The sequence below is a fragment of the Symphalangus syndactylus genome, chromosome 4 (genome assembly GCF_028878055.3).
Source record: "Symphalangus syndactylus isolate Jambi chromosome 4, NHGRI_mSymSyn1-v2.1_pri, whole genome shotgun sequence".
Classification (NCBI taxonomy): Eukaryota; Metazoa; Chordata; class Mammalia; order Primates; family Hylobatidae; genus Symphalangus; species Symphalangus syndactylus.
Window position 1 is genome coordinate 100669191 of NC_072426.2, and position 22834 is coordinate 100692024.

The window sequence follows — 22834 nt, forward strand, 5'->3', positions numbered from 1 at the left end:
GCTGAGTGTAAACAAAGATACTGCTGTAAACAGAAGCAAAAATGTCCCTGCACTCAGATGGCTACATCTGGGAGCTCTGCCAAATTAGAGGATTTATGAGTCAGAGCCAGGTGGGTTCCAAAGCAGAAGCTAGGGTCTCAAATCTGAACTTCTACTTAACACACACTTGGTGCCTACTCTGACAATATTGTGACCCTTGGTAAAGTGACTATTAATTCCTACCGCTGGGGCTTTCCTGAGCCCTTTACACATCCTCCTGACTCTCCTTGGAGACTGTGTAGGTAGCTGGCTGAGGGGTGCGGCTAGGACCTTCGGTCAAGCTCTTCTATCAAGAGGCTGGCCCTGAAGAGCTACACTTGTAACTGATCAATAGGTTAACAAGCTGATCGGGGTAGAACTCCGAATCCTTCACCGTTCCTGCGTCTCAGAAGCTGGCCAACATCTCCCTCCCTCCAGGGTAGTAGAATCCACTTTGAAGTGTTCTCTCTCCCTGGCCCTCCCCACTCCCTAACCTTTGCCCTCTTTCTAATTGCCCTGATCTCATCCCAACCTCCATAGCTATGTTTAAAGTCCACCTCTGGGGAACAGACAGATTGAATGTTCCAGATAATCCCTTTCCCAGTCCTGCCTGACATCTGGGTAGGGGGTTTGTCCCTGGACTTCTGGGACACTGGCTGGGGTTGGAGGAGAGAAGCCAGTACCTACCTGGCTGCAGGATGAAGCTGGCCAGTGGCTTCTTGGTTTTGTGGCTCAGCCTTGGGGGTGGCCTGGCTCAGAGCGACACGAGCCCTGATGCAGAGGAGTCCTATTCAGACTGGGGCCTTCGGCACCTCCGGGGAAGCTTTGAATCTGTCAACAGCTACTTCGATTCTTTTCTGGAGCTGCTGGGAGGGAAGAATGGAGTCTGTCAGTACAGGTGCCGATATGGTGAGTGTGCGGTTTCTCTTTCTGTAAAAACTGTTGCTGGTGGACCCATGAACAGCCCCAGAGAGGTCACTATCTGTCTTGCACTTTTTCCTGTTATGCACTTAGAGCTGCCAGATTTAGCAGATAAAAATGTAGGACACCCAGTGAAATGTGAAATCCAAATAAACAACAAATAAGTCATTAGTATAAGTATGTCCAGTGAAATATCTGGGACATATTTATCCTGACAAATTCTTCGTTGTTTATCTCAAACTCACATTTCACTGAACTTCCTGTATTGTATCTGGGAAACCTTCCCTGGGCCATTTTAATGAGTTTGTTTTGAGGCAGTTCTTAGGAAAAAGGGTACCTGGGGTGGGAAGAAGGAGGGTGGGTATGAGAGGTCTCTGTGAGGAGTTCCCAGGGATGAAAACTGAAGCCGAACATTCAGAGAAAAATTGGCCACGGGGCGAAACCACCTCCTCAGCTGCTCTGTGCTCAGCTTGGAAACAAATTCTCCCTTCCCCCTGCTGCAGTTCACACCGTCCTCCCAGCTCTCAGTTCCTGACTGGCATCAATTTGCTGGACTTTCTCAAGGGAGCTGTCCCTGCCTGCAGCCTCGGCAATGACAGGCCTGCTGTGGAGAGGAAGGGTTCGTGGCTCACCAGGGATCCCAGGGGCTGTCCCTCGGGCTTGGCGCCACATGTAGAATTGTGAGCTGGCAGGAGCACTTCCCCTACCTTGCCTGAATATGACTGGGGGTACACAGGAGATAAGGTGCACACCTGGCTGCCGGCACGGAGCCCCTGGTCCCACTGCTTCCTTCACTGGGCCCTGGAAATTAATGTAATGGGAGCAAAATGTGGAGCCCCAGGCCTTGAAGCTGGGTGGCATAGTGTAATTGCCAATGCGCATGAAAACGTTTTCCAAAGCATGCACAGTCTCAGGTCTCAGGTAGCATTAGTTTTATGGTTTATCAACTATCTCATCATGGGATTAGAAATGAAAATGGTGAGTCAGTTTAGCCTAACAGGAAAACACATTTGAGAAATATTTTCTCCAAATACTCAGCAGAGAAAAGTCAGCTTTGAAGAGATGCACAAAAAAACTACATACTTCCCAGACTCACCCATAAGTCTCTCTATTCCTTTTTGAGTGGGGAAAATCGCTTCCTTATACACTAAGAGTGACTAGGAGGTAATGGTTAATCATTGCATCAGGACCCAAAGTTTTGCAGCATAGATGTTTTAACAATCTATGGTTAAAATCTATGTTTTAACCATCTATGCTGCAGCTTCTTTGTGAAAGTTTCACAGAGAAAAATGCCTGGTCTGTTAGGACCCACCTGGCCCTAAAACCATGTATTTGTCCAAGGCAGTTGGACCAATGCAGAGGCCTTGCCACTGGATTATGCTCACCCCGTTTGCATGGATGGGATAGGGAAGGGGTTGACTCACTTCAGACATTGGAATCAACACAGGTTTTTTCCTTCCTAAAGGCAACACAGGACTAGTATCTGTGGTTCAGCAAATAGGCAACAGCAGGAATTTTTATTAGGAAATCAAGAACCAAATGCCTTCTTCCTTCTCTAGGAAAACAGCATTAAAAGACTCAAGCAAATTTTAGTTGCAGAGCCTCTGGCTGGGCAGGGTGGAAGCCAGCAGCAACTGGTGGGGGATGGGAAAAGTAAATAGAAGAGGAAGGCAAATAACTCTTCTCACTTTGTGTAAAACAACCTGTTCAACGAGGGGCCTGAAAAACACTGAGAAAAATGGGCGGTTACGCCTCCTTACCTTGGAACCCAGTAGAGCCCAAAAACCTGGCGGCTGTGCCCGAAAGAGTACAAAATACCTTCTCAAACTGACTGTGTGTGAATCGAGCAATCTTTTGAACAGACAACACCTAACAACGAGTCTGCTCTTTTGTAGTTTGCTTTGTGACACATCTCTCGTGCACTGTGCTCGTCTTTTAAGTAGTGGTTCTCAAACTCACCTGTGAATTGAAGCCCCTGGAGGCCTGATTCAAACAGATCGCTGGGCCCCACCCCAGGTGTTTCTGATTAGTAGGAGATTCTGGGCTTAGGAGATCCTCCTGCCTCAGCCTCCCAGTTAGCTTGGGCTACAGGTGTGCGCCACTATGCCCAGATAATTTTGTAACTTTTTGTAGAGAAGGGAATCTCACCATCTTGCCCAGGCTGGTCTCCAACTCCAGGGCTCAAGCAATCCTCCCAACTTGGCCTCCCAAATTGCTGGGATTATAGGCGTGAGCCACAGCACCAGCCAGATTTTACCTTTGATAGGTACTAACTACTCAAACAGTGGCTTTCTAACTTGGGTACACTTCAGATCACCTGAGGGGCTTTAACAACACCTGGCACCAAATCAATTAAATCAAAATTTCTGTGGGTTGGCCCCAGACATCAGTATTTTAACATTTTTCCCAGGTGATTGCAAAGCACAGCCAAGGTAAAGGAGTGCCATTCTATGACGTCATTCTTAGAGAACTTCAGCCCACAGGTTAAATTATGCAGGCAGATAAAACTGTGTATGTATCCTGGTAGCCCATGATAGCATGTCAACATTGTTTTCCGTGCTTCTCATATCTAAAGTAATTTGTTCTCGTGCCAACACACAAAATCTGTACTTGTCAAACAAGTGGGCTATAAATATGACAAAATCCAGCGTGTGTTAATGGCATACCTAGCACAACTGTTATTAAGGAGTCTGTACCAGCTGGGCGTGGTGGCTCACACCTGTAATCCCAGCACTTTGGGAGCCCGAGGCAGGCAGATCACGAGGTCAGGAGATCGAGACCATCCTGGCTAACATGGTGAAACCCTGTCTCTATTAAAAATACAAAAAAAAACTAGCCGGGTGTGGTGGCAGGTGCCAGTAGTTCCAGCTACTCGGGAGGCTGAGGCAGGAGAATGGTGTGAACCTGGGAGGCAGAGCTTGCAGTGAGCCGAGATCTCACCATTGCACTCCAGCCTGGGCAACAGAGCGAGACTCCGCCTCAAAAAAAAAAAAAAAAAAGGAGTCTGTACCAATGCAAACAAGATTTCCTTGAGAATCGCTTCCAAAATATAGATACCCTTTTCCACCTCCAGAGATTCTGATGCAGTAGGTCTGTGGTGGGGCCTTGGAACCACACTTTTAATGGGTAGTCTTTGAACCAGACTTTGAGAAATAAGCATAGTAATGGAAAAATCGTGGGTTTGAATTTAGGAGAAAATACCCCATTGCTGGTGACCTTGGGCGAGTTGTCTGACTCTCTCAACCTTAGTTTCCTCAAATATGTAAAAATAATGTTACTAATACCCACCTTGCAAAGGTGTTGTGAGAATTAAAGATAATACACATAAAGAATCAGTGGTATATATAGAGCATGGCAGGTACCAAACAAATTTTATAAACGTTATGAGAAAGACAGTCTAGTGAACAGGTTAATTGCATTCAGATTCTTCCAGCTCTCTTTCAACATAAAAATGAAAAATCCCAGAAATCCCAGTGGCTGGACAACAGCCTCTCAGCTTCTGAAAGAAGTCCCTCAAGAGAACAACGACTGAAGAGTTATCTGCCTCACGAAGGTCTCTGGAGTTGGGTCAATGGAGCAGAGTTTCTATAATGATACTGTTCACGCTTTCACACTTTAATAAAAGATCCTGAAAATGAATTTCTTCCTGGATTTAGTTCCAAGAGTATCTTAAAGGTTTCTTTAAATATCTGTCTATTGTAATCCCAGCACTTTAGGAGGCTGAGGCGGGTGGATCATTTGAGGTCAGGAGTTTGAGACCAGCCTGGCCAGCATGGTGAAACCCCATCTGTACTAAAAATACAAAAATTAGCCAGGCGTGGTGGTGCGCCCCGTAATCCCAGATACTTGGGAGGCTGAGGCAGGAGAATCACTTGAACCCTGGAGGAAGAGGTTGCAGTGAGCCGAGATCACGCCATTGCACTCCAGCCTGGGCAACAGAGCGAGATTAAGTTTCAAAAATAAACAAATAAATAAATAAATAAAAATAAATATCAGTCTATTTTTTAAAGAGAATTTTTATCTGAAGTTTTACAGCAAAATTTTATAAACCTGTGAGTTTGTATCTTTTTCCAGGGAAATAACTCAAAGACTTCATCAGATTCTCCAGGGGATCCAGAGCCCAAAAAAAGAAAACAGCCACTGGCTTAGAGGCAAACAGATTATTCTAGTTTTTGGGCGACTGACCTCCTAGTCTGCTGGGGAATCAGGGAGGAGGGGAGATGCTCCTGGGATGTGGGACTTTCAGTACTACCACCGGGACGGTACCAGGCAAACCAGGACAAGTTGGTCACCCCACCTTACGTAGTAATTTAATCTGTTTTAGCGACTGAAATACAGAGTTCTTCTCTTCAGGAGAATTGCCTCTGTCCTGCTGTGTTCCATTGATGTATTAGTCATGGTGCATCTGAGTGTTTCTGGGAGGAAGGAGGACATACCTTTCTCTTTTTTTCTGAAATTTTGTTTTTCTTGAGACGGAGTCTCCCTCTGTCACCCAGGCTGGAGTGCAGTGGTACCATCTCGGCTCACTGCAACCTCCGCCTTCCAGGTTCAAATGATTCTCCTACCTCAGCCTCCTGGCGTAGCTGGGATTACAGGCATGCGCCACCACACCTAGCTACTTTGTATTTTTAGTAGAGACGGGGTTTCACCATGTTGGCCAGGCTGGTCTCAAACTCATGACCTCAGGTGATTTCCCTGCTGGGCCTCCTGAAGTGCTGGGATTACAGGTGTGAGCCACCGTGCCCGGCCTGGAAATTATTTTATTTTCTCATGTTTGAGACAGCTAGTTGGGGTTGTTGATGAAGCCATGCCTATAATAGTTTAGTAAATACTCATATTATTCATTTGGTATCATTATCTGTTCTTTATAACAATACAACATTAATAGAAATATCATATTATTGAGTGGAAAATTGTAAAACAAATGACAAAGACATAATATGTATACTACAAAAAGGTTCTTACAAACTGTGAAGAAATAGGTAGGCGAAAGATCTAAAAGAAAAATGAGCAAAGAATGGAAATAGGCAATTGACAGAAAAGAAAAACTAAATGGTTTGCATGCAAATAATATGGTTGAATTCAGTATTGATCAGGGGCTTACAAATTAAAGTAACAATGAGATACCGCTTTTAGCCAACAGAGTGGCAAAATTTAAAAGAAGAGTGATAAGAACTATTGCTGCCTGAGATAGGAAAAAAGCACTCCCGTGAATTTCTTTTGGAAATATAAATGTTAATCCTTTTTTTAATGTTGATTTTTAAGTTCTGGGGTACATGTGCAGGATGTGCAGTTTGGTTACACAGGTAAATGTGTGCCACAGTGGTTCTCTGTAGATGTACCTTTTAATAAAGCGTACTCACTCCCTGCTAGCACCTTGGGGGAACCAGCTGGGTGGAGAGGATGGACACACCCTCCCAGGAAGGCAAAACTCTTGCCCTGGGACACAAAACCCTGAAAGTTTTTACTGCTGTTTCCAGTGACAGAGAGATAAAAGGGTGGGCCCAGGAGGCAGTGTCTACCGCTGGCAGGTAGAGCTCTTGGGATTCTTGGCTAACACTTCTCGATCTCCCTCCAGTTGGTCTTTTAAGACTTTTATGGTATTTCGCTTTATTCAGAAGCTTTTAAGTTTTATAAGATCAAATCTGTCAGTCTCTTTCTTTATGGCTTCTGAATTTATGTCTTGATTAGAAAACCATCCTCACATCAAGATTAGAACAGTATTCTGCTGTTTTTTCTGTGAAAGCAGCCATAGCTAAATCATAATAGTGTGGCTGTGTTCCAATAAAACTTTTTTTATGAACACTAAAATTTGAATTTGAACAGGATCAAGTTGTCGGCCTCTCACTCCTATAAACAACTCCAGCCAGAAAATAAAACATGTGTGGATATGATACATTATTAATGCCTAGACTTAAAACATCAACCATAAGCTACTCAAACGATAATTTGAGGATATGGTATCCTTGAATGATTTCTGTTTCTGCCTAGACTGAAACCATTACCTTTTGTCTTAGAACTTATACTTTCAGCTTCGTTTCTAAATAGAATTTCTGCAGTTAACATAAAACATTAAATAAAATAAAAATAACCATCATCAGCTGCAGGCTGGATAGGAATTCCATTCCGGTATCTTTCAAACTAGAATAGCAGAGTTTTATCTTCTTTTTTTTTTTTTTTTGAGACGGAGTCTTGCTCTGTCGCCCAGGCTGGAGTGCAGTGGCACAATCTCGTCTCACTGCAAGCTCTGCCTCCCGGGTTCACGCCATTCTCCTGCCTCAGCCTCTCCGAGTAGCTGGGACTACAGGCGTCCGCCACCACGCCCGGCTAATTTTTTGTATTTTTAGTAGAGACGGGGTTTCACCGTGGTCTCGATCTCCTGACCTCGTGATCCGCCTGCCTCAGCCTCCCAAAGTGCTGGGATTACAAGCGTGGGCCACCGCACCCAGCCCAGAGTTTTATCTTCTGTGAGTTATCGTGGGCAAGAAGGCAGAGGGCAACCCAAGAAACCGAGCCAAGTCTGTGGCAAATCCCCTTTTCAGCAAAGTTATTAAAAAGATGTTTCACTCTCTGGCTGGGCAACGTGGCTCACGCCTGTAACCGCAGCACTTTGGGAGGCCAAGGAGGGCAGATCACTTGAGGTCAGGCATTTGAGACCAGCCTGGACAACATGGTGAAACCCTGTCTCTACTAAAAACAAAAAAAATTAGCCGGGCGTGGTGGCAGGCGCCTGTAATCCCAGCTACTCAGGAGGCTGAGGCAGGAGAATGGCTTGAACACAGGAGGCGGAGGTTGTAGTGAGCTGAGACGCTATCTTGAGTGTGGGGCTACCGTGATGAGACTAGTGTTCTCGTAAGAAGAGAAAGAGAAAGAAGAGAAGACAAGGCCATCTGCAAGCCAGGAAGAAGGCCCTCACCAGACACGGAATGCACTGGCACCCTGATCTTGGAATTCCCAGCCTTCAGCACCGTGAGGAATAAATTTCTGCCGTGTAAGCCATCCAGTCTATGGTATTTTTGTTATAGCATCCAAACTGCCTGAGACAGGGAATGACTGCTGAATGGGCACAAGGTCTACCTTGGGGGTGATGAAAATGTTTTTGAACTAGATAAAGGTGATGGTTGTACAACATTGTGAATGTACTTAATTGCATACTTTAAGGTGGTTAATTTTATGTTATCTGAATTTCACCTCAATAAGAAAAAGAAGGCTGGGTGCTGTGGCTCATGCCTATAATCCCAGCCCTTTGGGAGGCCAAGATGGGTGGATAACTTCAGTCTGGGAATTCAAGACTAGCTTGGGCAACATAGCCAAACCCCATCTCCACAAAAAATACAAAAATTAGTCAGGTGCAGTAACAGCACTTGTAGTCCCAGCTATTAGGGAGGCTGAGGTGGGAGGCTTGCTTGGGCCTGGGAGATTGAGGCTGCAGTGTGCCAAGATCACACCACTGCACTCCTGCCTGGGTGACAGAGTGAGAGACCCTGTCTCAAAAAATAAAATAAAAAAAAGAAAAGAAGCAGGGCACAGTGGCTCATGCCTGTAATTCTAGCAGCTCATTAAGCTGAGGTTGGAGGCTGCTTGAGCCTAGGAGTTTAAGACCAGCCTGGGCAACATAGCAAGACCCCATCTCTATAAAAAAAACTTACAAGTTAGCCATGCATGATGGCATGCACCTGCAGTCATAGCCAGTTGGACAGCTGAGGCAGGAGGATCACTTGAACCCAGGAGTTTGAAGCTGCAGTGAGCTATGATTATGCCACTGCACTGCACTCCAACCTGGGTGACAGAGTGAGACCCCATCTCTTAAAAAAAAAAAGATGAAAATGAATGAATAGTTACACCATCAAAAAAGTAAAAAGACAACCCACAGAATGGCACAAAATATTTGCAGATTTGACAAGGCACTTGCTTCCAAAATATATAAAGAACACCTACAACTCAACAGTAAAAAGATAAATAACTCAATTATAGAGTGGGTAGAGGATTTAAATAGACATTTTCCAAAAGAATTTATATGAATGGCAAATAAGCACATAAAAAGATGCTCAACATAATCGTTAGAGAAATGCAAATCAAAACTACTGTGAAACACCACCTCACTTCCACCAGGATGGCTATAATAAAAAAGACAGACAATACCAAGTGTTAGTGAGGATGTGGAGAAATGGGAACCCTCACGCATTGCTGCTGGGAATGTGGTGCAGCCATTCTGGAAAACAGTGTGGCAATTCCTTAAAATGTTCAAGAGTGTTACCATGTGACCCAGCAATCCTATTCTTATGGAGAAATGAAACACATGTCCACACAAAAACCTGTCTACAAATATTTGTAGCAGTATTACTAAAAGGTGAAAACAACCCAAATGTCTATTAACCGATGAATGGGCAAAAAAATGTGGTATGTCTATACAATGGAAAGTTTTTCTGTTAATAAAAAGAACTTAAGTACTGATACATACTACAACATGTATGAAACCAGAAAACATTATGCTAAGAGAAAGAAGCCAGACACAAAAGGCCACATGTTGTATGATTTAATTCATGTGAAGGAGTTGCCTTGGGCTGCGGGTAGGGAGATGGGAGAGGTGGCTAATGGGTACAGGATTTCTTTTTGAGATTATAATGTTCTAAAATTAGATTATGGTGTTGACTGGACAACTCTGTGGATATGCCAAAACCATTGAATCGTACACATTAAATGAGTGAATGTATATGATATATGAATTATAGCTCAATAAAGCTGTCATAGAAAAAATATAACAGAGATTAAAATCATAATGGCAGGCCAGGCAAGGTGGCTCACGCCTGTAATCCCAGCACTTTGGGAAGCCAAGGTGGGTGGATCACTTGAGGCCAGGAGTTCGAGACCAGCCTAGCCAATATGGTGAAACCCCATCTCTACTAAAAATACAAAGATTAGCTGGGTGTGGTGGTGCACGCCTGTAACCCCAGCTACTCAGGAGGCTGAGGCAGGAGAATCACTTGAACTTGGGAGGCGGAGATTGTGGTGAGCCAAGATCGCACCACTGCACTCCAGCCTGGGCGACAGAGCGAGATTCCATCTGAAAAAAAAAATCATAATGGCAACTGCAACAGTTATATATTATTGAGCAACAAGGTACCTCGAAACAGCAGCTTACAATAGCAAAGATTATATCACACAGTTGCTGAGGTTCAGGGATCCTGGAGTAGCTTTGCTGGGCAATTCTGGCTCAGTTTCTCCTAAGGTTGAGGTCATGCTGCCCAGCTGATGCTGCCATCTCTGGAGATGCAGCTGGGGCTGGAGGATCTCTTGTTAAATTCACGTGGCTATTGGCAGGAGGTTTTAGTTCTTTGCCACATGGGTCGTTCCATGGGACTGTTCATGACATAACTTCCCCTAGAGTGAACGGTGAGAGAGAGGGAGAGTAAGAGAGCCCAAGACAGAAATCATGCTCTTTTATAGCTTAATCTTAGGAGGAACACACCTCCACTTCTGCAGTATTCTCTGGGTCACACAGACCACTCCTGGGACTATATACAAGGAGGTGAATACCAGGAGGTGGGGATCATTGGAAGTCATCTTGGACCACAATCTTATAACCACATGTATCACAGCAACAAATACCCAAACTGTGGCAGAAACTGCTTAGTGTCCCCTAATATCCATTCTTCCCCTTTTCTATAGTATAAAGCCCCTCCTTCCACGTTTTAGCTGGGCTCATGGCTGCCCACTTCATTTCCTAGCCCACCTTGGCAACCAGATTTTGCCATTTGATTAAGGTCTGGCCAGAGGGAAGTATGAGGAAGTGACATGTATAACATTCTGGAGTGTTTACTGAAGAGAGGGGCTGGACCCTTCCAACTCCTGCCATTCTGCTACAGGTAATATGGATGTGTTGGCTCAAGTGCCATATTAGACCATGAGAGCCAGGGCTACAGTCTAGGGCTGGCAGAGCAGAAAGCTAGAAGCAGCCTGGGTTCCAGGAAAGTGCAGATTTACTATACCAGAGGCATGAGTCTTAGCTCTGGATTTTTATGAGATATTGTATCTTGTTTAAGGATCTGAATAATATAGGTATATAGAAAGTATAATACACATATGGAGAAAATTGCAGTGCTCTGTTGAATGACATACAGAAAGACCTAAGTAAATACAGAACTATACCGTGTCCATATTTGGGAAGACTGAGTATCCTAAGAAAGGCAATTGTCTCCAAATCTATACATTCGATGGATTTTTAAATCAAACTCTTGGCCATCTTTCTTGTAGAATTTACTAAGTTGATTCTACAAATTCAAAAAAGTTGCAAAATTCTTTGTGAGAGTAAAGGTCCAAGAATAATCAAGACAATTTTGCAGAATGATACGAAGTGAGGGCTTTAAAACATAAACTTAGTATCTAAAAATTAAAACAGAATGATGAGTGCAAAGAGGCTTCAACTGCACCTGAACCTGTACTTGAACTGTCACATTTAATTAAAAAAAAAAAAACAGTATTTGTCTATAGCACTAATACATGTTGCAAATATTAAATTTGGTGTTGAGAAAAAATGTTTTTTCAGCTTCCTGCCTTCAAATTATCATTCTAGGCATATCTAATTATCTCTAATTAAATAAATAAATAGATATTGTTCCCGGAAAAAAAAAAAAAAAAAAAACATTTATAGCAAGTTTGGCAAATGTTAACATTTATTATGTTTGTGCATTTGGTACATGGCTGTTTGTTTCTCTGATTTTCAACAGTTTTGAAATATTTCATAATATAAAATAATTAAAAATAAATACCTGGTAGGAGAAGAAGGAAGAAAAGAGGGAAGGAGAAAGAAAGAAGAAAAGCAGAAGAAGAAAAGGAGGGAGGAAGGAAGGAAAGAAGGAGGGAAGGAAGGAAGAAAGGAAGAAAGGAAGGAAGGAAGAAAAAGGAAAGAAAGAAGAAAGAAAGAAAGAAAGAAAGAAAGAAAGAAAGAAAGAAAGAAAGAAAGAAAGAAAGAAGAAAAAGAAAGAAAGAAAAAGAAAGAAAGAAAGAAAGAAACGGTCATATGCCTTATTCTAAGGATTAATTATTCTTAGCACATTTCCCCAGTCTTAACACTAGGTCTTGTATCTCCTAAAAAGAGGCAGAGATGTGGTGAAGGAGCATAGGCTTTGGAGACAAACAGGAAATCTGACTTTATATCCTATTTCCCTCACTTTCTCTATGATGGTAGGCAAATCAAGCGACCTCTTAGCCCGAGTTTCTTATCTGGATAATGGGATAAAATACCCAATGCAGATGGCTGTCCTGAGGTCATCTCAGGTCAAGGTTATCTTTACCTGTGAGCACTGCCATTGATACAGCTGATAAAGCTTCTCTCTACACATTTGAAAGATCTTAAAAAGCAGAAATTCAAAGCTGTTCAGATCATTTCTGCTTAGTTCTATGAAGGAAATGCTTAAGATATCATATCAGGGTGATTTCTTTGCTCTTTGCTCAATAATACTCTGTCTACATTTATGGAATCTTGCTTGAATTTCCTGCAAGTTAAACCCTTTTGTGGTGCTGCTACAATTCCGATTCCTTAAGTGTATGATCAAGTTGTGTTCTTTTTGTTCTTTGAGTGGTGAGTGGTCTTGCAGTGAAGGAATGAGGAAACTTGAGTTTTAGTTGGGTTTTGCCATGGCCCTTATCTTCAATGTTATGCACTTAAAAAACATTAGAAATGTCAGTAAATAAGTGCTCATTGGGTGCAGTGGCTCATGCCTGTAATCCCAGCACTTTGGGAGGCCAAGGCGGGTGGATCACTTGAGGTCAGGAGTTTGAGACCAACCTGGCCAACATGGTGAAACCCTGTCTCTACTAAAAATACAAAAATTAGCTGGGCATGGTGGCACATGCCTGTAATCCCAGCTACTCGGGAGGTTGAGTCAGGAGAATCGCTTGAACCCAGGAGGCGGAGGTTGCAGTGAGCCAAGATCACACCACTGCACTCCAGCCTGGGAAACAGAGAGAGACCCTGTCTCAAAAAAAAAAAAAAAAAAAGTGCTCATGAAATTTTTTGAGATTAGGAGAAAAAGTCAAAGTGGTTTGAAAGTCATTATTCTTCTGTGACATCGTCATCATCATCACCTGATTTGGATGTGAGGAACAGTGACTTTTAAAGAAAAAGTGAAATATGCTTTTAGAAAATTTTCATTTGATGAATGTTCCCAAATGCTTGATTTCTAAATATTTCTTCTTGCTTCTTTCCTTTCTTCCTCCTGCAAGGAAAGGCACCAATGCCCAGACCTGGCTACAAGCCCCAAGAGCCCAACGGCTGCGGCTCCTATTTCCTGGGTCTCAAGGTACCAGAAAGTGTATGTACTGCCAGCATTACCTTCTTGGTTGGTTGGTTTTGACTGATAGCAATCCTAGAGTTATCCTTGATGGAAGTGACTGTTTCTGGAAAAAAGTTGAACAATACAATGAAGTATTTTAAATTGGATATGAGGGAGAGAATTTTCAAAGAAGATATCTGATTTCCTTTTCTCAGGGACAGCTGTCCCTCAGATAAGCCCTTGGTAGTGGATCAGAACTTTGAAATCACCACTGAAAATGTCAGCTGAGACTTAGGGCATCATGACATAACTTAATTTGAGATACATCTGACAGGTTTGATTTATTGAAATTAGTGGACCATTCCAGTGAAGTGCCGGAGCCAGCTGGTGCTGGCCAGTGAGAGCTGATTGTTACATATTGTCATGACTTTTACAAGCAGCTGACTTCATGTTAGTAGTGCCAAACTGGCTATGTTTGGAGTGCTGACATCATAGAAATCTGCACACACACACACACACACACACACACCCCACGCCCTGCTAATTTTTGTATTTTTAGTAGAAACGGGGTTTCACCATGTTGGCCAGGGTGGTCTCGAAATCCTGGCCTGAAGTGATCCACCCACCTTGGCCTCCCAAAGTGCTGGGATTACAGCCGTGAGCCACTGTACCCAGACACATGTGGCATTTTATGAACTTAGTGACACAGTTTATGCCACTACATTTACAGTTGTTTATAGGATGCTTAGTAATCATGGGTGTGTGTGAGATGTTATGGTTTGACCACAGTCCTCTTGTGATCAGGAGCTGTGTGTTCTATACCCACTCTACTTTCCAACACACACACACACGCACACACACGCACACCCTTAAAATACTGCTGTCTGGGATGCTGGTGATCTCTTGATGAACTGAGGCTGAATTTTTTTTTATACTTCTTAGCCGTAGAATCCTTTGCTCACACAAAATCTCATATGGGACTGTTAAGTGTTAATTAAATTTACAAGCCCTGTGGCTCTGCTCTCTTGACTACCCTTCTGGTCTCTATTTTCATTACTGTAAGCTGCCTCTGAATTTTAAAATTACTAACATTTAAAAAAAAAAAAAAGGTGAAAAATGGCCAGAATCACGTATTGAACTAAGAACTAAGTAACAATGAAAACTTGTAATCCTGTGACTGTTGGTATTCTACTGAGTCATTGGTGTTTCTGAATTGATCAGGATATGCGATAGAAATGTGAGAACCAGCTAGTTAATAACAAGGTGGGCAAGGTTGCCTAAGGTCCTTAGTCTAAACGTGGCATTTCTTCCCCTTCTTTTCCCTTCCTTCACTTTTCCACAGATGGACTTGGGCATTCCAGCAATGACAAAGTGCTGCAACCAGCTGGATGTCTGTTATGACACTTGCGGTGCCAACAAATATCGCTGTGATGCAAAATTCCGATGGTGTCTCCACTCAATCTGCTCTGACCTTAAGCGGAGTCTGGGCTTTGTCTCCAAAGTGGAAGGTAGGTAACTCAATGGCATGTACAGGGAGTTTTGTTCCTGTTTTCACACCGAGATATAGCCAGAACCCCTTGACTCAAAGAGATCATCAGAACTCACTGAATATTCTTTATGGAACACTGTGGCTGAGCAAGAAATGGTGAAGGAAAGATTCTGGGCACTCCTTCACTCAAGTTCTTGCTGTCCTGCCCGCGAGCTGCTGGCACCACTCCTGAAGGTAAACGGCTATACCAATCCCAGAAAAATAAAAATCTATCATTTAAGGCTGGAGGAGGAATTGCCCAACTGGCTTGGATTATCCATTCCACTGTTAAATAATTTTCCATATCAGGAATTATTCCTTATAGGACCACTTGGTTTGGCTTAAGTTTTTTTTTTTTTAATTTTGTTTTCAGTCAGTGTAGGAGCTCAAAAAACCTTTTCTGCATAAAGGTCTCTATATACTTAAGGATAATTATTTTATTTAAATTTTTAAAAAACTTTTCTGAGACAGAATCTCACTCTGTTGCCCAGGCTGGAGTGCAGCGGTGTGATCTCAGCTCACTACAACCTCTGCTTTCCGAGTTCAAGTGATTCCTGTGCCTCAGCCTCCCACGTATCTGGGATTACAGGCACCCACCACCATGCCCAGCTGATTTTTGTATTTTTAGTAGAGATGGGGTCGTGCCATGTTGCCCAGGCTGGTCTTGAACTCCTGAACTCAAGCGATCTGCCCGCCTCAGCCTCCCAAAGTGCTGGGATTATAGGTGTGAGCCACCACACCCAGCAAGGATAGTTATTTTAAACAACTGCTTTGCTACCTAGTTTCTAGCACTGACTATAATTTCTTTTTCCTAATTTACTTAGGAAAAGTTTTTACTCTCTCAGTTTCTGAAGCCAGGATATTATATCCAGGTATGAATTAGCATTTTCTATTTTTAGATGGTAAGAGTTGAAATGCAGGCTGATAAAGAGCTGGCTCCACACCACAGAGAATGTCTGCAGTAGAGAGAATTTTGGGTCTTTTCATAGATCAATGTCTAGAGTGCAGTCTGGAGGTGAAGGTGTGAGGGCTTGGAAATGTGAATAATTCAGCGTGCCCTATGAAAGAGAGTATCATTCTATTCTGTTTCTACAGAGGGTGAAAAAGTACCTGCTGCTAATCTAGGGTCAGGTCAAGTTACTTCCTGCAAGCAATGTCCTATTGATTCATTCTCCCAAATATCTCTTTCATATCCTACTTGCCTGGTTACTGCAAATTAACCCAGTCTCTGTGTCCCATCTAATTGATGGTCACCATTGGGACCAGGTATGCCACACGAATGTGATCATGTCAACCTCCTATGTAAATCATTCGATAGATTCCTCCGCCTTACGGATGAAATCCGAACTCCTCAGTATGCCGTACATGGCCCTTCTTGATTCAGCCCTAGCCTTTCTCTCCACCATTATCTTGGACATTTCTGGTCTGTCTCCTGACTCCTGCCTCAGTGGGCTCAGAACTGTCCCTTCGTAGATTCTACAAAAAGAGTGTTTCCAACGTGGTGAATCAAAACACAGTTTCCTTTCTGTGAGATGCATCCACACATCACAAAGCATTTTCAGATAGCTTGTTTCTAGTTTTTATCATGGGATATTAGATGTTTTTCTTATAGGTCTCAATGGGCTCAGAAATGTCCCTTTGTAGATTCTACAAAAAGAGTGTTTCCAACCTGGTGAATCAAAACACAGGTTCCATTCTGTGAGGTGAATCCACCCATCAAAAAGCATTTTCAAAGATCGCTTATTTCTCATTTTTATCACAGAATATTTGATTTTTCCTTATGGGCCTCAGTAGGCTCAGAAATGTCCCTTCGTAGAATCTACACAAAGTGTTTCCAACCTGGTGAATCAAACTACTTGGGTTGATGGCCCATTCCCTTCTGCCCCTGTGTGAAATGCCCTAATCATTCATTTTTTGTTGTTGTTGAAACAGATTTATTAAGCTACAATTCACACATGATACAATTCACTCATTTAAATGCTTTTAAATATGTTCACAGAGTTATGCAGTCAATCCCACAGTCAATTTTAGAACATATCACCCTGAAAAGGAACCCCAGGGCCATTAACAGTCTCTCCCCAAACTCCCCCTGCCCAGCTCGAGGAAATCACGAATCTACTTTCTACCTCTAGAACTGCCTATTCTGGACATTTCATATAAATGGAATCATACAGTATATGGTTTTCTGTGACTGACTTATTTCACTTGGCAAGGTTTATCCATGTTGTAGAATGTTATCAGTATTTCATTCCTTTTTATTGTTGAATAATATTCCATTGTATGGCTGTAACATATTTTCTGTATCCGTTCATCAATTGATGGACATTTGGGTTGTTTCTACATTCTGGCTAGTATGAATAATACTGCTATGAACATTTATGCACAAATTTTTGTGGAAACATATGTTTTCATTTCTTTTGGGTATGTATCTAGGAGAGGAATTGTTGGGCTAAATGGTAACTCTGTGTTTAACATTTTGAAGAGCTGCCAAACTGTTTTCCAAAGTGGCTGTACCATTTTTGCATTCCCACCAGCAAACTGTAAAGGCTCAGGTTTTTCCACATCTTCACCGATATTTGTCATTATCTGTCTTTTTAATTATAGACCCTACTCCACGTGAAGTTGTATCTCATGGTGGTTTTGATTTGCATTTCCCTGACAGTTACTGATGTTGGGCATCTCTTTATGAGCTTATGGGCCATTGCATGTATACTTGGATGTCTATTAGGATCCTTTGGCCCTTTTTAAATTGTAGTGTCTTTTTATTATTGAGTTGTAAGAGTTCTTTACATATTCAAGTCCTTTATCAGATACATGATTAGCAAACATTTTCTCCCCCTTTTTTTTTTTTTTTTTTTTTTTCCCTCTACTTTCTTGATAGTATTATTGGTAGCACAGAAGTTTCAAATTCTAAGTCCAATTTATCTATTTTTTAATCTATTCTTTTGTCACTTGTACTTTTGGTGTCATATGTATTAATCCTTTGCCTAACCCAAGGTCACAAAGATTTACTCACGTTTTCTTCTAAGAGTTTAATTGTTACTGCTCTTACATTTAGGTTTGTGATTCATTTTGAATTAATATTGGTGTAAGAAAAAGGTCCAATTTCATTCTTTTCTATGTGGATATTCAGTTGTTCTGGCACCGTTTGTTGAAAAGACTATTCTTTCCTATGTTAAATTATTTTTGCACCCTTGTCAAAAATCAATTGACCATAAAGGTTAGCATAAAGGTTAGGATTTATTTCTAGATGCTCAATTCTATTCCACTGATCTATGTCAGGACCATGCTGTTTGTTACTGTTGTTATGCAGTAAATTTTGAAATCAAGATGTGTTCTTAAACTGTGTACTTTTTTGTCAAGACTATTTTGGATATTCTGGATCCCTCACATTTCCATATGAATTTTAGGAACTGCTTGTCAATTTCTCCAAGGAATGGTAGCTAGAATTTTGAGAGGGTTATTGTTGAATCTATAGATCAATTTGAGAATATTCCCATCTTAACAAAATTATATCTATATCAATGTCCTTTCCATTTATTTAGGTCTTCTTTAATTTAGTTCAACAATGTGTCTATAGTTTTCACAGTACAAATATTGGACTTCTGTTAAATTTATTCCTAAGTATTTTATTCTTTTTAATGCTATTGAAATGTAATTGTATTTAAATTTTATTTTCAGATCATTTATTAATAATGTATAGAAATTCATTTGATTTTTGTACATTGATCTTATATCCTGCAACCCAGCTGAAATAACTCCTTAGTTCTAATATATTTTTTTCGTGGATTCCATAGTCTTTTTTATATATAAGATAATGCCATCTGCATATCATCTTCCTTTCCAATTTGGATTTTTAAAATTTTTTTCTCTTGCCTAATTACCCTGGCTAGAGCTTCCAATACAACATTGAATAGAAGTGTTGCGAGTGGACATTTTTGTCTTGTTCCTGATCTTAGAGTAAAAGCATTTTGTCTTTCACCATTGAGCATGATTGTTAGCTATGGCTGTCTCTAGATGGCCTTTATTAGGTTGTGGGAGTTCTCCTCTTTTCCCAGTTTGTTGAGTGTTTTCTTTTAATTTTTCTTTTTCTTTTTTTTTTTTTCTGAGATGGAGTTTCACTCTTACACCCAGGCTGGAGTGAAGCGGTGTGATCTTGGCTCACTGCAACCTCTGCACCCTGGGTTCAAGCAATTCTCCTGCCTCGGCCTCCTGAGTAGCTGGGATTACAGGTGCCCGCCACCATGCCCAGCTAATTTTTGTATTTTTAGTAGAGTTGGGGTTTTGCCATTTTGGCCAGGCTGGTCTGGAACTCCTGACCTCAGGTGCTCCACCTGCCTCGGTCTCCCAAAGTGCTAGGATTACAGGCATGAGCCACTGCACCTGGCCGAGTGTTTTTATCGTGAAAAAGTGTTGGATGTTTTCAAATGTTTTTTCTGCATCTATTGAGATGATCATGTGGTATTTGTTCTATATTCTATTGATGTAGTGTATCATATTAATTGATTTTAGTATGGTTTAGCATTCTTAGGCTAAATCCCACTTAGTCATGATGTAAACCTTTTTATATGTTGCTGGATTCAGTTTACTAGTATTTTGTGGAAGATTTTGCATCCATATTCATAAGAGATACTAGTCTATAGTTTGTTATTTTTGTGATGTCTTTGGTTTTGGTATCAGAGTAATATTGGCCTCATAAAATGAGTTGGGCAGTGATCCCTTCTCTCCTAATTTTTTAAAAAGCTTAGAAAGGATTGATATTAATTCTTTAAATGTTTGGTAAAATTCCCCAGTAAAGCCAAGTAGAACTGGGTTTCTTTGGGGACGTTTTTAATTACTAAATCACGAGCTTGGGTTAGTAATTGTATTTATATACACTAGTAATCTATTCATATTTTCTATTCTTGAGTCAGTTTCAGCAGTTCATGTCTCTCTACAAATTTGTCCATTCCATCCAAGTTATCAACATTTTTTGGCATGTAGTTATTCATAGTATTCCCTTATAATCCTTTTTATTTTTATTTTTTTGAGATGGAGTCTCGCTCTATCACCCAGGCTGTAGTGCAATGGTGTGATCTCGGCTCACTGCAAGCTCTGCCTCTGGGTTCACGCCATTCTCCTGCCTCAGCCTCCTGAGTAGCTGGGACTACAGGGCCCGCCACCATGCCTGGCTAATTTTTTGTATTTTTAGTAGAGACGGGGTTTCACCGTGTTAGCCGGGATGGTCTTGTTAGCCAGGAGGTCTCCTGACCTCGTGATCTGCCTGCTTCGGCCTCCCAAAGTGCTGGGATTACAGGCGTGAGCCACCGCGCCCGGCCCTAATCCTTTTTATTTCTGTAAGATTGTTAGTGACATTTCTCTCTCGTTCCTGAATTTGGTAATTTGAGTCCTCTCTTTTTTTCTTGGTTAGTCTAGCTAAAACTTTGTTAACATTTTTTATCTTTTCAATGAACCAACTTAAAAAAATTGATATATCATTCACTTACTGTAAAATTTACCCTTTAAAAGTATACACTTCAGTGGTTTTTGTATATTCACAGAGTTGTACAACCATCACCACAATCTAATTCCAGAACATTTTCATTAGTCCCAAAAGAAATCCTGTAGCCATTAGCGGTCACTACTCACTACCTCCCCTACCCCACCCCAGCCCTAGACAACCACTATTTTACTCTCTGTATGGATTGCCTATTCTGGAAATTTCATATAAATGGAATCATACAATATGTGGCCTTTTGTGTCTGGCTTCTTTTGCTTAGCATAATGTTTTCAAGATTCATCAATGTTTTAGTATGCATCAGTACTTCATTTTCCTGACCATTCTTGAAGTTTAAACTTAGATATCTTATTTCCTCTAAGATACCTCTCCTAATAACCCTTGCTGCAAAGGGATAGAGACCCTTTCTGTGGGCTTCCATACCACCTGTCTGTTTACCTGTCCACCTCTTTATCCAAACTGTAGAGTCCTTAATTGAGGATGCCTTTTGTCTCTGTATCCTTGGCTCCTGAGACAGTGGCTAACCAACATATCCAAGCCATGCAAATGTTTCTCCATCAATGAATGGTTGTTCATCCAATACTTGAACAGTGAAAGCTATAGGCGAGATTGGGTGTGTTCTGGGTGGTATGGCCATAGATGGGAAAGCTATGAGAAACATAGTTGTTCATGTGAGGGAGTCTTCTGCAAAAAATATTCTCCATGGAGTGAGCATGGTGGTGTGGGAGGTTCTGGTTGCTCACCATTGTTTTGACCAAGGGCCCACATGCGAGGGCACCTCCAGGTGTCTTCTGCTTTACTGGATTGGATGGGAGCTTTTCTGACATTCTCTGAAATGGATGCCCTTCCTTTGAATTTTGTATTTGGATTATTGTCTCTACTTTCCTCTGGGTATCATGTCATCCCTGGAAATACTCTTCAAAATTAGTGTTAACCTTTCTGTCCCTCTTCATCTTTTTCAAGCAGCCTGTGATTCCCTGGTTGACACTGTGTTCAACACCGTGTGGACTTTGGGCTGCCGCCCCTTTATGAATAGTCAGCGGGCAGCTTGCATCTGTGCAGAGGAGGAGAAGGAAGAGTTATGAAGAAGTGATTCCTCCTTGGTTTTGAGTGACACCACAGCTGTCAGCCTTCAAGATGTCAGTCTTCGAGTCAGCATGACTCATTCGTTCTTCCAACAGTTTGGACACCACAAAGCAGGAGAAAGGGAACATTTTTTTACAGCTGGAAAGTGAGTCCTATCCTTTGAGGAAATTTGAAAAAAGACATGGAGTGGTTTGAAGGCTACTCTTCATTTAAGACTGCTCTCCCCAACCAAGACACGTTTGCCTGGAAATTCAGTTCTTAGCTTAAAGACTAAAATGCAAGCAAACCCTGCAATTCCTGGACCTGATGATTATATTCATGAGTGAAATTGTGGGGAGTTCAGCCATTTGGGAGGCAATGACTTTCCGCTGGCCCATGTTTCAGTTGCCAGTAAGCATCTCACATTTAATAAAGTGTACTTTTTAGAACATTTGGAAAGAAATGAATGAATTCCATTATCACCAATATGCTTCCATTTCACTTAGAAGAGACCAAAACCCAACCTGGTAAGTTCCACCGATGACCACAGTTATTCCCACTGATGCTAAACAGAGAAAAACAGGTGGGCAGGCTCAGAGGCTTACCTGATTAAGGCCAATGGAGGGGAAGGTCAGATGGAATTAGGTCTCTGAGGATTCATTTTTCCCTCCGGTGACCTACCCCTGTTGGTATTACCAGTTACTAAATGGTGTTAGAGTCATGCTAAGATCTGAGATGTACTTGGTAAGAGTTACTAACGGAGCTAGCTAGGAAAACTCCCTGCAGCCTGTCGGGAGTGAGAGACAAGTGGCCATTCCCTAACTTGCGGGTCTCAACCCTAACCATGGATTAGAATCACCTGAGGATCCTTTAAAACAAACCAATAAATATGCACTGGTATTTTATAAATGTTTTCCAGGTGATTCTGCTGCACAGAAGGGCTGGGGGCCACTAATCTAGAGCAGGAATTGGCCCACTAAGTCCCATGGGCCAAGTCTAGCCCAAAGCCTGTTTTTTTTTGTCGTTGTTGTTTTTGTATGTTTGTTTTTTTGAGAGAGAGTCTCACTCTGTCGCCCAGGCTGGAGTTCAGTGGCCATATCTCGGCTCACTGCAACCTCTGCCTCCTGGGTTCAAGCGATTCTCCTGCCTCAGCCTCCCGACTAGCTGGGATTACAGGTGCCCACCACCACACCCAGCTAATTTTTGTATTTTTAGTAGAGACGGGGTTTCACCATGTTGGCCAGGCTGGTCTCAAACTCCTGGCCTCAAATAATCTGACCACCTCGGCCTCCCAAAGTGCTGGGATTACAGGTGTGAGCCACCACACCTGGCTCAAAGCCTGGTTTTGAATCCTTTTTTGGAATAACCATGCTCACATTTGTTTACATATTCTCTGTGGCTCTCCTTGCACTACAGCTGCAAAGTTGAGTAGCTGTGACAAACACTGCAGGGCCCAGAAAGCCTAATACATTTACCAGTTGGCTTTTTACAGAAAAAGTTGCTGACTTCTATCTAAATCTTTTTCCCCTT

At 42.0% G+C, this 22834-nt stretch overlaps 1 protein-coding gene across 3 annotated transcripts; it reads left to right on the forward strand.

Annotated features, from left to right (window-relative positions):
- The first annotated feature begins 595 nt into the window (after positions 1-595).
- PLA2G12B (phospholipase A2 group XIIB) lies at positions 596-22176 on the forward strand. 3 transcript variants are annotated; one of them, XM_055275826.1, is made up of 4 exons: positions 596-927; positions 13165-13253; positions 14557-14722; positions 21203-22176. In XM_055275826.1, exons 1-4 carry the CDS (start codon positions 717-719, stop codon positions 21322-21324), a joined length of 588 nt encoding a protein of 195 aa, XP_055131801.1. In that variant the 5' UTR covers positions 596-716; the 3' UTR covers positions 21325-22176. The 3 variants fall into 3 exon arrangements, with proteins under 3 accessions (XP_055131801.1, XP_055131802.1, XP_055131803.1); XM_055275827.1 differs by having other exon boundaries at positions 21206-22176; XM_055275828.1 differs by lacking the exon at positions 13165-13253.
- The last annotated feature ends 658 nt before the right edge of the window (positions 22177-22834 follow it).